Here is a 16,860-nt window from a genome sequence, read left to right on the forward strand (position 1 = left end):
TTCTGGTTGGATGTTTGTTTCTTCCTTCTGGTCCACACGGTTGATTTGAGTCCCAGTTTCCTTCCCACCACTATTGGTTCCCTGTACATTTTCCTTTGTTTCTATTTGCATAGGCTTCATTTTTTCATCTGGTTTTTGAACAAATTCAACCAATTCTGTGAGCATATTGATAACCAGTGCTTTGAACTGTGCATCCGATAGGTTGGCTATCTCTTCGTCGCTTAGTTGTATTTTTTCTGGAGCTTTGAAGTGTTCTGTCATTTGGGCCATTTTTTTTTTTTTGGTCTTGGTGCGTCTGTTACTTTAAGGGGCGGAGCCTTAGGTGTACACTGGGGCGGGGTAATGCTGGTCGCTGTGCAGTGACGCTGTACGTGGGAGAGGGGCCGAGAGGGAGCAATGGCACCAGCCTCACTCTCCTCCGGATTTCAATCTTTCACTCCGATACCCACAATCAAACTGGGCCCCTCTGGTGCTGGTTCCCCAGTGGGTGGGCTTGTGCACACTCTAGAATTGGTCACTCTTGAATCAAAGCCAACCTAAAGATGTATGTGAAACTTCTCAGATTTAAATATATATAAGCCAAAATCACATGACAATTAAAAGGAAGGAACTTTAAAAATTTAAATGCAAATTTAGGATATCAAGAGACTTATACTAAAATCCATATAAATATATATACACATATATTTATGTGTGTTTACATCTCTATATAAATTTTCTATCTATATTAAATAGATAGACTGGGAAAATCTCAAGTTATGTAATAGTATTTTGTGGCACTGATTTAACTTTAACAATTTCCTTTCCATTAATTTTTATAAGAAAATTAAAAAATTGAGAGGTGTAAATTTGGACTATCTTAGAGATACAAGCATACATAGTGTTGCAGGCCTTTACATTAAGGAAGCCCATAGCCAGTTTCAAACATTGGTTGAATTGAAATGAGTTGAAGTGGTCCATGTTACCAGCTCTAACTTTAAAGCTCCCGTTATTGGTTTTAACATTTCAATTTAGCTACTGAACATATTTATCACCTTAATTCTTATTTAATATTTGAAAGTTATTACTTTGAAGAAAGCTAAGCAATGGTGATTATAGTGTATCAGAATCCATCGTAAGTGATTATTTTAATGACTCTGTACCAACAGGGACACATAGACATTCAGACAAAAAACAACCTAATTATAATGACAGCACCAAAGTGAAGCTGTGACAGTTACAAAACCAATTTTAAAGTTTTTTGACACCCATGCCTAAAAGCTTTGTTTGGACCTTTCAGTAATAACAGTTTACTTAAGACATAAATCCACAGCTAAGGAAAATAGAAAGAGAAAGATGTGGCTTTCCTGTCATGCAGATAAAGTGGAAACCAGTTGAAATGTCTTTAATAGAACATTATGTTGAAAGGAGTATAGAAAAGGAATAGTAGTTATGGAATTTGACTATTATAATGCAAGAAAACTACATAACAATGAAAATTCTAATGAGAATAGAAAATTACCAATGGATTTGCTTATCTATGTTATGAAGGTCAATAGTTCCTGCAAGTAAATTGACCAGCATTTAAATACATTGATTGGCAGTTCTGAAATTTGATTTTGTGTTACCTCTAAAATAAAACCATAGGCAAATGGATGTAGGAATGCCTCAATAGTCATGGTGACACAAAACCCTTACTAAATATCTGTTTTTCCAACAGCTCTGTCATCTTTCAAAGTATTAGACCTTATCTCTTTTATTTATATCACTTGGTTGTGGACTCCCTCAAATATACAACAAAATTAATTGTTGGGCAATTAATTTCTTTGACCTTGGGCAATTAATTTCTCATTGCTGAAGAGAAAAATATCTGAATCACGGACTGGCACTTATTTTTACTTCATGTGTTTATAGAACACTTACAATATGCAAGCACTACTCTAAGTGCTTTACAAATATTTACTCATTTAAAATTGATAACAACTTTTGAAGTAGCCACTATTATCTTCACTTCACTGATGAGAAGACTGAGGCACAGAGAGGTTTAAGTGATTTACCAGGGCCACAGAGCTTGTAAATGGTAGAATCTCAGGTCCACACAATTTGTGTCACAACCCATGCTGTTAAAGTCCACTGCAAGGTGATGAAGGCCACGTAACATCATGAATGGATGCAAACAGCGCTCAGAGGCAGTCCTTTTTTCCTTTCCCCATTCTCAGGTTATGCTTTAGTTACCTTTGAAACTAAAGGTTTCAAAGACAAAAAATCTCAGGTCAAATCAAAGGGCAGCTTGAGAAGAAACAAGCTGCGTGGTGGCACTGGACCCTGGGCAGCAGGCAGGAAGGGATGGGATGCAGTGGTTTGCTGTGTACTTAGCTCCTTTCTACAGATCAGCTCCTCTCCTGCTGCTTCCCAAGGCCTTCAGCCACTACTCTCTCCTTTTGCGTACTCTACCCCACAGTGAGGAGTTTATCCCAGAGTGGACTTTAAAAAAAACATATATATTTTAATTAATTTTGACTTGTCTCTACATTGTATCTCTTTTATTTGCCATTAAAATAATATTCATCTTTGAGATATTTTTAGATCATAAAGAATAACCAGAAAAACATGTGCCTTACCTATCTACCTACCTTTTAAGTTTTTTTTTCCAATTACAATTTATATTAAATTTTATTCTGTATCATTTCAGATGTACAGCATCGTGGTTAGACAATTACGTACTTTACATAGTGTTCCACCCAATATGTCTAGCACCCATCTCACATCATATATAGTTATTATAATACTCTTGACTATATTTCTTATGCTGTAGTGGACTTTAAACAGACAGGTACAGAGCTCATTTTTGGTGTGTACTTGCTGTGTGACCCCAGATATATGACTTAATCAATTTGAGGTCATTGGAAAAAATGAATAATATATCCCACCACATAAGAGCTATGATGGAGATAATGGGGAAAAATGTGGACAACTGTAATTGAAAAAACTACATTTTTTAAATAAATAACATAATTATAGTATGCCATGGGACATAGTAAGCATTGAATACATATAAACCATTATAATGATGGTCATTATTTTTGAATGCCTAATTATCTCACTTCAGTGTAGACAGTAGACTTGGACCAGACTTTGGTGTAAATTATGATTCCACCTTCAATAGATTTGTGGAACGGTGAGAGTTTCTTAATTTATTTGAGACTCAGTTTTCTCCTCTTAAATTACTTTCCTTGTGCTGTTATGACATTAAATGAGTTAATTTATGTCAAGAACCTACAACAGTTTCGGTCACATAGTAAGTATAAATATAGACATCAGTTATTATTATAGTATAATTTTCAATAAATTATTTATACAAAACATACAAAATTTCAGGTATTTGAGATAAATAATTATATATAGCATAGTACCTATGGCTAACAATACTGTATTGCATACTTAGAATTTACTGAGATGATGGATCTTATGTTAAGTGTTCTTACCAGTAGTAATGATAATAAAGGAGACAGGAGGAAACTTTGGGAGGGATATTTTATGGCCTTGATGGTGGTGGTTTTATGGGTATACACTTATCCGTAAACTCATTGAGTTGTATAAATTTGATATGTATTGGTACTTTTATTTTATGTCAAATATACCTCAGTAAAGTGGTTTAAAAAAGAAATTATTAAAAATAATAATTTAAATTAATAAATTATGAAATACTAAAGTAAAAATAAATACATCTTAGGTTTCTCAGATTTTTTTCAGTTTTATGATTATATATAATAATTTTATATACATAATTATATATAATAATTTTTTCAGCTTCAGTATCTTCTTCTCTTAACAGAATAAAGCAGTAGTTTTTTTGTGGTATCAGATTTTTAAAAATAATTTCCTCATATAGCATTAAGGATAAAAACTATCTAACTCACCAATGAAAATTAAAATACTGGATATACACAAATTAAATGGAATATATTTTCTACTTTTAACTAAAAGTTTCCATTACTACCTCTTTGGTTATTTTTGCTGCCTGAAGACAAAGATTCCTTTGCTAATCCTGTTCTGCAGTAGTTGACATCCGTCAAATTATCTTACAAGCACTGTTTTGCACAGCAGTGTGTCACAAAGGTGTTGCATGCCCAGGTCTAAGCACACAATTATATTTAATCGTTTTAAGGTTCAGTTCTTTGTTAAGAGTTCATCTGCTTTGCCTCCTCAGCAAATGATGCGATCATCAGTTTTTCACATGTTCATCCTGAGCATGGTGACTGTGGATGTGATAGTAGCTGCTAGCAACTATCACAAAGGAGAGAGCTTCCGAAGACAATACGATGAGTTCTACCTTGCAGAGGTAAGCTGCTCACTGGGGAAAAGACGCCTTTTATAATTGTGAAAATTAATATTAATTTGTTAATTGCTTGAATTCAACCAAAGCCGCTTCTTAAGTAGTTTCCCTTGGTCACTTTGTTGCCTGATTGATTTTCTATTACTACAGGCCTAAGTATCTTGCCCACAGTACTGCATTGGGCAGTGTTGCACAGTGTTGCATTGTCAAAGTAACCCTTTGCCCTGGGTGTTTCTTTTGCTATCTTGCTGTTTTCCTATCCACCACTCATATTCTCTTCCTTTTTTATGTTGTATTAGTCTGTTTCCTTCTAAGTGTAAACAAGCACAAATTCAGAAGACTTTTAACAAGCAAGTCAGTACCATGGATGGGGCTAGAGGGAAATTGAAATAGATAATACAGTAATTTCTGTACTAAAGACTGAGCTATTACAACCTGCACTAAAGATGTAAAGCCAGAAGGAGATAACTGTAGTGATTAAATAAGCATCTTTTAGTACACTACATACTAGCTAGAGTTTTAGAATAGTACTTCTTACTGATTCAGTAACTTTGTTAATATTTGATTCTTACATATTTTTGATATTAATATTTTATTTATTTTTTTAGTTGAGAGATTTTTTAAATTACTTTATTATTGTTCAATTACAGTTGTCTGCATATGCCCCCCAGCACTCCCCCTTATCCCAGCCAAACCCACCTCCCTCTCTTGCTTCCACCCTCCCCCTTGGTTTTGTCCATGTGTCCTTTATAGTAGTTCCTGAAACCCTTTGCCCCTACTGTCCCTCCCCACTTCCCTCTGGCTATTGTTAGATTGTTCTTAATTTCAATGTTTCTGGATAAATTTTTTTTGCTTTTTTCTTTTGTTGATTATGTTCTAGTTAAAGGTGAGATCATATGGTATTTGTCCCTCACCACCTGGCTTATTTCACTTAGCATAATGCTCTCCAGTTCCATCCATGCTGTCACAAGGGGTAGGAGCTCCTTCTTTCTCTCTAATGCATAGAATTCCATTGTGTAAATGTACCATAATTTTTTGATCCACTCATTTATTGATGTCTTACATATTTTAATGATTTCCAGAGACCACTTTTTTTGTCATTGTGAAAAATTATTTCTAAAATATATCTCAGAATTCAGTGATTACATATTTGTGGAAAAATTGACTGACATATAATCTTTAGAAAGCCATTCATCATATAAGGGAAATGTACACATACTAAATACAATGTATAAAAAAGTAATTGTAAAAAGCAAAAAAAATGCAATTTATTTTTATTACAAAGGCTATTTTTCACATAAAAAATCAATTTGCCATTGAATTCTCTTAGATATCAATAATTCTCCCAGCACATTGAAAAATTGATTTGGCTAATAAAAATTCAATCCATCCACACACAAACTTTTCATAAAAAGAATTTATGACTTAACACCAATTGAGTATAAATATCTATGTGGGTATCAAGAAAATTTTCAGAAGTCACTTATGAATTCTCCTCTTCATGGAGGCTTGTTTCCTATAACAAAGTATCATTTATACCAAACATTCAGGGGAGCAGTCTTTGTGATATGATGCTGCCTAGTTGCTGCATGGTATATGGATCATACAGTTTAGCAAGAAATATAGACAGTAAATAACACATTTTCTCTGCTGTGGAGAACCAGTGAGAGGGCTCACAAAAAATTATATGATTAGATGAAGAAGATGTAGTATATATATATAATGGAACACTACTCAGCCATAAAAGATGAAATCCTCCCATTTGTGGTAACATGGATGGATCTTGAGAATATCATACTAAGCAAGGGAGAACCAAGATGGCGGCATTGGTAGACACACTGAGCCTCCTCGCACAACCAGAACTGACAGAAAATCGAACAACAAGGAAGTCCGACACCAAGTAGATAAAAAAGAAACATACATCCAGACCCATAAGAGGGGCGGAGACGGGCACCAGGGTGGAGAGGACTCGCGTTGCCTTGGCGGGACCGAGATTGGCGGAGTGTGGGAGGAATGGGGCAGGCAGTCTGACCACTAGCAGACCCTGTGGCCTCACATTCGAGCACAGATAAACCGGGACAAATGGCGGGGAGCAAAGCAGACCACGTAACCCAGGGCTGCAGCGCGAGGAAATAAAGCCTCAAACCTCTGATTGAAAACGCCTGTGGGGATTGGGGCGGCAGCAGGAGAGACTCCCAGCCTCACAGGAGAGGTCGTTGGAGAGACCCGCATGGGCCTAGAGTGTGCACAAGCCCACCCACTCGGGAACCAGCACCAGAGGGGCCCAATTTGATTCTGGGTAGTGGAGGGAGTACTGAAATCCAGTGGAGAGTGGAGCGGGCACCATTGCTCCCTCTCAGCCGCTCCCACATGTACAGCATTACAGCACAGTGACCAGCATTACCCCACCCTGGTGTATACCTAAGGCTCTGCCCCTTTAAGTAACAGACACTCCAAGACAAAAAAAAAAAAAAAAAAAAAAAAGGCCCAAATGACAGAACACTTCAAAGCTCCAGAAAAAATACAACAAATACAACTAAGCAAGGAAGAGATAGCCAACCTATTGGATGCTCAGTTCAAAACACTGGTTATTAAGACGCTCACAGAATTGGTTGAATTTGTTCGAAAACTAGATGAAAAAACGAAGGCTATGCCAAGACAAACAAAGGAAAATGTACAGGGAACCAATAGTGATGCAAAGGAAACTGAGACTCAAATCAATGGTGTGGACCAGAAGGAAGAAAGAAACATCCAACCAGAAAAGAATGAAGCAACAAGAACTCGGAAAAATGAGGAGAGGCTTAGGAACCTCCAGGACATCTTTAAATGTTCCAACATCCGAATTATAGGGATACAAGAAGAAGAAGAGGAAGAACAAAACGTTGAAAACTTATTTGAACAAATAATGAAGGAGAACTTCCCTCATCTGGCAAAGGAAATAGACTTCCAGGAAGTCCAGGAAGCTCAGAGAGTCCCAAAGAAGCTGGGCCCAAGGAGGAACACACCAAGGCACATCATAATTACATTACCTAAGATGAAACAGAAGGAGAGAATCTTAGAAGCAGCAAGAGAAAAGGACACAGTTACCTACAAAGGGGTTCCCATAAGACTGTCAGCTGATTTCTCCAAAGCGACCTTACAGGCAAGAAGGGGCTGGCAAGAAGTATTCCAAGTCATGAAAGGCAAGGGCCTACATCCAAGATTACTGTATCCAGCAAAGCTATCATTTAGAATGGAAGGGCAGATAAAGTACTTCTCGGATAAGATCAAGTTAAAGGAGTTCATCATCACCAAGCCCTTATTATATGAAATGTTAAAGGGACTTATCTAAGAAAAAGAAGATAAAAAATATGAACAGTAAAAATGACAACAAACTCACAGTTATTAACAACCACACCTAAAACCAAAACAAAAGAAAATTAAGCAAACAACTAGAACAGAAACAGAACCATAGAGATGGAGATCACATGGAGCGTTATCAATAGGGGATTGGGAGGGGGAGAGAGGGGGGAAAGATACAGAGAATAAGTAGCATAAATGATAGGTGGAAAATAGACAGGGGGAGGGTAAGAATAGTGTAGGAAATGTAGAAGCCAAAGAACTTATAAGTATGACCCATGGACATGAACTATAGGGGGGAAATGTGGGAGGGAGAGGGTGGGCAGGATGGAGTTGAGTGAAGGGGCGGAAATGGGACAACTGTAATAGCATAATCAATAAATATATCAAAAAAAGAAAAAAGAGAATATCATACTAAGCAAAATAACTCATATTGAAAAAGTAAAAAAACATATGATTTCACTCATATGTGGGTTATATAACTGAAAGCAACAATCAAGACAGACAAAAGCTCACAGACAACAATATTGTGGTTACTAGAGGGAAAAGGGACTGGGGGGAGTAGAAAAGGGTAAAGGGGTCAAATATATGGTAACAGAAGGGACTTTTCTTTGGGTGGTGAATCTACAATGTAATATACAGATGATGTATTATAAAATTGTATACTTAAAACCTATATAACTTTGTCAACCAATGTCTTTCTAAAAAGGAAATTCTATTCAGCACCTGGTATAATTTACTACAACACCAGCACACAAAGAACACATTGTTATTTAAAACAGAGGGAAATAGATATAAACCAATAGTAATATTTGCAGGTGAGTTTCAAACACAGCAATTGGATGTTGAAGAAATCCCCATTACGTAATTTCTATTTGTCTTGTGAGTAGGAGGCAAGATCCGCATCCAGCCTGTTGATGTGACAATTAAGTGGGAAGATTGTGGAGAAAGGAGAGAAGGGAAGTGGATACTGTGAAGAATGCAAAAAAGCTAATTAGAGATACATCAAATGCAATGTTGAAGACCCACCTGAATTTTGAGACTATATATCAATAACAATTTAAACAGTCTATGCCTTTTTTAGGCCTTGTATAAAGAGGAGGAAAGCAACATTTAGATTGTTCCAGCTTTAGAGTTTTTTCAGGCTGGTAGAGCTGATAGACAAGGGATCAGGGATTTTGGGTGGCTGGCAAAGGAGTTGAAATGATGACCCTGTGGTCCAGGTCGGTTATGAAAAAAAGTGAAAATAAGAGAAGAATGAAAGAACAAAATGAAGTATAAAGTGTCTTTAAGTGGTCAAATAACAGGTGTAGTTATAATGCTATAATTAAAGAGCTAGCAGAAAGATTTTGATCAGAGATTGGGATCCAGGATTTAGAATTTTAAAATAATTCTTAGGAAGTAAAAAATCTAGGATTTTATATGGATGTGAGTGTCTTAAATTAAATGTTGGACTCAAGATAAAAATAGCAAGGAGCTATCAAGCTTAGGTGTTTGCTGAATCTTCACAATGATATTGGAGTCATTCAGCGTGAGGCCAGTTCTTAGGGAAAGGAGGTATAGGCAGGGACACATGACAGTGACAGAAATTAACAGAGGTCAGGGACAGATGAGTTGAGGCAAGGAAATAAGCAAATTCTGTGAGTGGAGATTGAGAAAGTAGAAGAAATTGGTTAACATGGAAGTAGACACTCAAAGGTTAGTTAAAAGCTCTGTGTAGAATGAGGTGGGAAGATAGGAGAGGAGGAAGAACTATATGACAATATTAGAATCAGAGATTAGAACCAGACTAATGACAAAAATACAGGGGAATAAATAACAAAAATGGGTATACATGATCGATATTATTCCAATCTGTATCTGCTCCTGAGGGAGTCCTAGATATTAGAGATTACATTAACAATTTTTTGTAACTCAGTCCAGGGTTGGTTGCTGTCTTACTAAATGAATCCTGTAGAATAAATACATATACCATCCAGTAGGAATGGAATCCTCCAATAAATTTTATCTAATTTTTCACATACAAAATTGGTCTGTTTTCTAATGTGTTTTTACATGTGTTAGCTAATTTGTGATGATGCTATACACAATCCCAACAAAATTTTAAATAATTTAATATTGTAGAGTTCACTGATAGTATTTAAGTGCATTGATAGAGTCCAGTGGTAGTTTATAAATCCTTGTTATTTTTCATTTTTATATATCATATTAGAATTTTTTCTAATTAAAAAAAAACAGAGATAGAGGATGGTATAGCAGAACCTAGCATATAGTATGTGTCTATTAATTGCTGCCCCTTCTTAAATCACTGGAAGTGAATTGGGTTTTAATAAAGTAGGTAGTAGAATTTTAGTTCATTTAATTATACAGACATCACTACATTCTTGATCTACTAAAACATTCAGAATTTGTTCCACTTTGACTGATTGATGTTGAGTATGAGTCATCCAAAGCATATATGGTCTTTTTTCAAATTACATTATCACTTCTCTTTTTATCAGAAATTTGTACTTGAGTGAAAACTATTTGTTTCAACTAAGTGTGGATAAGTTCTTTTAATCAAACTTAATTTTTTATAAAATAGTCTCTTTTTAAAACCACAGGGGAGTGGGGAGGGGATAGTGGGGAGAGAGGTCTATAGGAGCTACTATAAAGGACACAAGGACAAAATCAAGGGGGAGGGTAGAGGTGGGGGAGGGAGGTGGGACTGGCTGGGGTAGGGTGGAGGGAAGGGGAGAAAATGCAGACAATTGTGACTGAATAAAAATAAATTAATTAATTTCAAAAAAGTTATGAAGATGGTTTGAGTGTAAGCCAGAGGTCAACAAACTTTTACTTGAAAAGCCAGATAGTAACACTTTTTAGGTTTTTCAGGCAACATGCTCTCTGTCCCAACTACTTAACTCTTCCACTACTGTGGAAAAGTGAGTTTTGTCTCAGAATAGCTATGTACCAGTAAAACCTTATTTACAAAAGTCACCAGTAAGCTTGATCTTGGTTTAAGCTATAGAAGCACACAGCAGGTCAGTGTGATATCCTCATGTGTTAAAATCAAATACAAGTATAGGGCCCTGGCCAGCCTGGCTCGGTTGGTTGGAGCATGGTCCCATGCACCAAAAGGTTACAGGTTTGATTCCCAGTCTGGGTACATACCTAAATTGTGGGTTCGGTCCCCAATTAGGGCACATAGAAGAGGTGTCAACATTTCTCTCTCACATCAATGTCTTTCTCTCTCTTTCACTCTCTCTCTCTCTCCCCCTCTTCCTTTCTCTCTATAATCAATAAATATATCTTCAGGCAAAGATTTAAAAAATCAAATATAGTAATGCTAATGACAATAATAGCTACCAATTTTGCAGAATATAATGATACATACTTAAGGCAATAGCGTTATGTAATATTCTGGAAAGTTTATTTTTAAAATAGATCACAAAAGACCATGAGCTTTTAAAGAAATAATTTCTTGGGTTCCCACATATTCCAGAATAAATTATTTTGAAAATCCATAACAAGCCATTCAACTCATTAAGAGTCAACTTGCATCCTAAAAAACATCCTTGAAGCATAAATTAAGTTGCTTAGCTTCTGCATGAAGCTGGAGACTTTTATTACTTTGGATCAATTAACCTAAATTTAGAGTTAGTTAAGGAACAGAAAAAACTTTCCTTTGTTTCTAGGCTGTATGTGAGCAAAAAAGGTAAAGATTTACTTTCTTTTGTAAGAGTTTTCATTTTGGCCTAATACATTGTTATTAATATACATAAAAACCACATTTATATTTTATGCAATTATATTTTAAAATGTATTATAACACAATTATATTTTAAAATGTATATTCTCATTTTCTTAATAAATAATAAAACTTGTAAAATACTTTTCTATTGTTATGTAAAATATATATAGAGAGAGCGACTAGATCGTACACTTAACAGAAATTTATCAGCACAATGTTATGCACAGAAGATTAACAATGTTAACATAATTCTTTTTTTAAGGAACTCACAAATTGATGGGAGAGATAGATCAATGAAGCAAGCAATTCTGACAGTGTGTGTCTCTGCCATATTTCTAGTGGAGAGAGAGGTTTACCTGGTTTAGGTTAAGACTCCAGGATGTCTCTTTGGTTTCTTGTTTGCCTATGATTGCTACATGTTTGGAACAGAACTACTTTCAAAATATATGGACTCATTTTGCCACCTTGTAGGAAGTCATCTTTCCTAGAAAAGTCATTTCTGTGGTCCCCTGAAGACATCTGAATTTATGATATTCGTTAAATGAAATTAAAGAGCTGAGTTCTGCCCAAGATGGAGGCATAGGTTGAAATCCCTAACTTCCTCACACAACCAAAAGGAAGATAACAACTGATCTAAAATCAATAAACAACCAGAAGTGCCAGAAAATCAAACTGCATGGAACTCCAACAACCAAGGATTTAAAGAAAAAATCAATCAGAACAACCAGACCAGTATGGCAGTGGACCTCCTGGCAAGTTAGAGGACCTTGGGGGCGGGGCTGGCTGCAGGCAGCTGGGCTGGGTGGGTGGTGCTGACTTAAGTGGAAACTGAGACTCAGTTGATAGGGTCATTGATACAGTGGGAGAAACTCCCATTCTCACACCAGAGTCCCTCAGAAAGTGTGCTAGGGATGAGCAGGCAAGCTTCATTGTTCTCTCTCTGCCCACCCCCCAATAGGCAACACAGCAGTGCAGCTAGGAGGTTTGCCCTGACCTGGTGAATACCTAAGGCCCCGCCCCCTTACAACTTATCAGGTGCACCAAGACAACGAAATATGGTCCAAATGAAAGAACAGAGCAAAGCTTCAGAAACAGAGCTAAATGATGAGGATATAGCCAACCTATCTGATGGAGAATTTAAAACCCTGGTAATCAAAATGCTCACAGATCTGACTGAGCTTTGTTGAAAAATGGAAAAACAAATGAAAGATACCCAAAATGAAATAAAGCAAAATATTCAGAGAACCAACAGAGACAGGAAGGAAACCAGGACTCAAAGCAATAATTTGAAACAAATGGAAAATAATTTGGAATAAACGTCCAATGGGAACAGAATGAAGAAACAAGAATTCATAAAATGAGGAGAGGCTTAGGAACCTCTGGGACAACCTGAAACATTCCAATAAGTGAATTATAGGGGTGCCAGAAAGAGAAGAACAACAGCAAGACATTGAAAACTTATTTGAACAAATAATGAAGGAAAACATCCCCAATCTGGTGAAGGAAATAGACTTCCAGGAGGCCCAGAGAGTCCCAAAGAAGTTGGATCCAAAGAGGAACACACCAAGGCACATCATCATTAAGTTACCCAAGATTAAAGAGAAAGAGAGAATTCTAAAAGAAGCCAGAGGAAAGGAGATACTTACCTACAAAGGAGTGCCCATTAGGCTATCAGCCATTTTCTCAAAAGAAATCTTGCAGGCAAGAAGGGGCTGGCAAGAAGTATTCCAAGTCATGAAAGTCAAGGACCTACATCCAAGATTACTCTATTCAGCAAAGCTTTCACTTAGAATGGAAGGGCAGATACAGTGCTTCTCAGATAAGGTGAAGTTGAAGGAGTTCGTCATCACCAAGCCATTATTATATGAAACATTAAAGGGACTTATCTAAGAAAAAGAAGATCAAAAATATGAACAGTAAAATGACAATAAACTCACAATTATCAACAAATGAGCCTAAAAGAAAAAAACAATGAAAACAAAAAATAAGCAAACAACTAGAATAGGAACAGAATCAGAAGTGGACATCACATGGAGTGATTTCAATGGGGAGTGGGAAGGGAGGAATAGCGGTGGAAGGTACAGGGAAGAAGAAACATAATTAGTAGGCATAAAATAGATGGGGAGAGATAAAAAATGGTATAGGAAACAGAGGACTCAAAGAACTTATATGTACAACCCATGGGCATGAACTAAGGTAGGGGGGTGGAATGCTGGAGGGTTGGGGGAGCAGGGCAGAGTGGGGATAAAGGGAGAAAAAATTGGGAAAATTGTAATAGCATAATCAATAAAAAACACTTAAAAAAGAAATTAAATGAAAGAGCCATCTATTTTAGTTCTGACAAAATCTGATACCCACATTTCAGCTCATTAATCTCAAGAAATGACCAAATTAAGTAACACATCTTGTCATTGCAGCAGTCTTTCATATTACCATTAAGTTTAATTTCTCATTTTCTGGGAGACTTTAATTAAATAAGTTTTCTCTTCTGACAGTAACGATTTTGTGTGTTTCTAAAGAATATGGGCAGTATCTTGTTAGATGAAAAATAATGAAAGAATGACTTTTTGACTAGTCAGTGAGCCATCTCAAAGTTGGCTCTTTATATAGAATACTGAAGGTCCACTGTAGACGAAGATTATGTGATTTAAAGACACTTCTAGAATGGTGTAGGTAATCATTTACTTTGGTGTTATTTAATCTGGATCTCATTTAAAAGAACAGGGTTGCCTGAATTGAGTTTCTTGTGAGTTTTTGTCCTATAATCTTCTTTTGTGATAAATATGCATTCATTTTCCTGTGAATATCTATTATGTTTATTTATACTTATGAAAGAGATAGCAACACAAATCTTGAACAATATATTTCAAATATATTTCCACATATGGGCAGTATCTCCCATTTTATCATCTCAGACCTGCATGGCACAATCAGCTCATTTATAAATTGTCACCTGTAAATGTTCATACATTATTCATTGAATTAAAAGGGCAGAACAATTTCCATTGTTCCACTTATACTAAGCATGTCATTTTCCATTTTGTTATCTTTCTTCTTAGCTTCATAAATTTGGCAGTCTCTTGTTTTACCTGCTAGCCTCACAAATGCAATTACATGTTCTTTTAGAAAACCAGCATTTTAAACTAATATCTTGCATTTTTCAGTTATGTGCTATTTTGAGAACAAATATAATACTTTTTCTTAGAACAATAACCTTTAATTTTAAAATTGCATTTCATCATTAATCATTTTCTTGACAATAGGGTTAATAGTCATATATTAAATAGCCTATATGTTATTATAAAATTAAAATTTGGAAAAGAAATAATAAAATGTGATGTTTAAAGAATTCCTAAGAATGTGTTCCTGAAAATATTAGTTGAATTCTGCTATGGTGACATCAAACCTTATATATGTGTAGAATATGCATTCTCAACAGGGGGTGAACACACCTCTATGAGGGTAGAGATTGGTTCTTGAAGAGGCATAAAATATCTTGCTCTTTCTCTATATAAAAGCAGGGATAAATATGTGGAGTGCATAAGGAGATATACCACATATCTATGGTATTAAAATTCCATATGGTGTGGTCATTAGGAACAAAATATCTAAAAGTAGTCTTGAAGGTAGGTAATTTTAAAAAAGTTGAAAAACACTGATTTAGAAAAAGGAAAGAAGGTTATGCTTTTCCATGTATGTTTTCAAGTTTTTACAAGTAATCAGACAAAAATATTTCTGAAAGTTTATTATGCTCTCACAAATTTTGCATCACTCTTAAAAAGGTCAGTAACAACTGTAAGCACTCACAGATGTGTAAAGTATTGTAAGGATATAAGATGGAAGAAAGGTCCCAAGTGCAGCTCTCCCAGTCTGGGGCTGCAGAGTGAGGGGGACAGGGCAATGGCACGCTCCCACGCTAAAAGTGACAGGTGAAATCCACCCTCCCACAGGTTGCACTGCTGATAGCTTGGCAGTGACAGGAAGACCTGAGACTGGACACATGCTCAGGTGATGCTTATGGGGCATCCTTCTAGGTGTTAGGTTCTACAAACAGCCCGATAGTCTTCTCCCATTTATCTTCCCAGCAGCACAACCCTGACAAGTCCTTTACTGTCTAGCTACTGTCAAGATTAAGTTCACTGACATGGGCTGGAGCTGCCTATTGAGAAGGGGTTACTATAACTGCCTCCTCCATGCTTCTACTCAGAAACTTCTACATTTCTCTGATTAAAACCCTATGTATGCTAAATCCTCTGATCTACACTAAAACAGATGATCACTTAAGGTAATTTAATTTTTCCAGATCTCTCTATTAATTCCTAACATAGTTTTCACCTATAAGAGGATAACCCATAGTTAAAAGTAAGTTAAAAATATTTTATGTATAATACAAGGGTGGACAAAGTAGGTTTGTAGTTGTAACACAAATAAATAACAATAATTAATAAACAATAATACAAGAATAAATTGTGTACTCACAACTGTAATCCTACTTTTGCCCACCCTTGTATTTCTTCATAAAATTTGATCAGTTTGATCAATAATGTTTTTCATATAACCAGAGACATTGAAATAAAGAGCAAACTGACAGTAACCAGAGGGGAGAAGTGAGGGGGATAACAGGGAAAAGAAGGGTAAGGGTCAGAAAGGAACATGTATAAAGGACACATGGACAAAGCCAAAGGGGGATAGGAAGGAGGGTGGAAGGTGGGAATGGGTGGGGAGGGGGGAGTGGTGGTGGGGAAATGGAGACAACTGTACTTGAACAACAATAATAAAATTTTTTCAAAAGAAAAAAATACTGTTTTTCAGAAAACTATTGTGTTAGCTTATAGCAATTAACAAATTATGTTAAAAATGAGATATCAATCCCAGAAGAATTGGAATAAGGAATTCTAGAAGGAAAATGAGTGGGAATGCAGGTATTGTATATTAATCACATAATAGTTTCCTAAATGAGTTTTAATGCTTTCTAGTGTCTGTGAAAGTATATAATTTTTCTACTAAGCAAATAACAATGCACATGAATCCAGCTGCATATTTTATTTTGAATTAAGATTATTTAAACAGCTCATTCCATCTGTCTTTTTGGTAACAAATATAAAGTTAGTAAAGTAATAATTGTATTTATATTTTAATTGGACAATCTATTCAGATATATTTCAGGCATTTATTAGTACAGTTGAGCCTTGAACAATATGGGTTTGAACTGTGTAGGTCCACTCACACACAGATTTCTTTTCAGTCAATACTTGTATTGTTTTGATCTGAAGTTGGGAGTCTGCAGATATGGAGGGCCAACTATATGAATTGTTCTATGTCATTTTATACAAGGGACTTGACTATTTGCCTATTTTGGTATTTGTGGAGGTCTTAGAATTAATTCCCCATGGATACTGGAGTGGCAGCTTAAATTTTGGGGGAGTTAAAAGTTATACACAGATTTTCAGGTATGTGGAGGTAGGCACTGCTA

The 16,860-nt window shown here is 35.9% G+C and overlaps 1 protein-coding gene across 2 annotated transcripts in view; it reads left to right on the plus strand.

Annotated features, from left to right (window-relative positions):
• NALCN (sodium leak channel, non-selective) overlaps window positions 1–16,860 on the plus strand; it is a 380,160-nt gene that overhangs the window by 157,462 nt on the left and 205,838 nt on the right. For both annotated transcript variants that reach the window (XM_045186646.3, XM_024578981.3), the window contains exon 11: window positions 4,190–4,321. In XM_045186646.3, the coding sequence (XP_045042581.1) occupies window positions 4,190–4,321 (132 nt within the window). The remainder of the gene's footprint in view (window positions 1–4,189; window positions 4,322–16,860) is intronic.

The sequence above is a fragment of the Desmodus rotundus genome, chromosome 13, assembly GCF_022682495.2.
Source record: "Desmodus rotundus isolate HL8 chromosome 13, HLdesRot8A.1, whole genome shotgun sequence".
In the NCBI taxonomy this organism is placed as follows: Eukaryota; Metazoa; Chordata; class Mammalia; order Chiroptera; family Phyllostomidae; genus Desmodus; species Desmodus rotundus.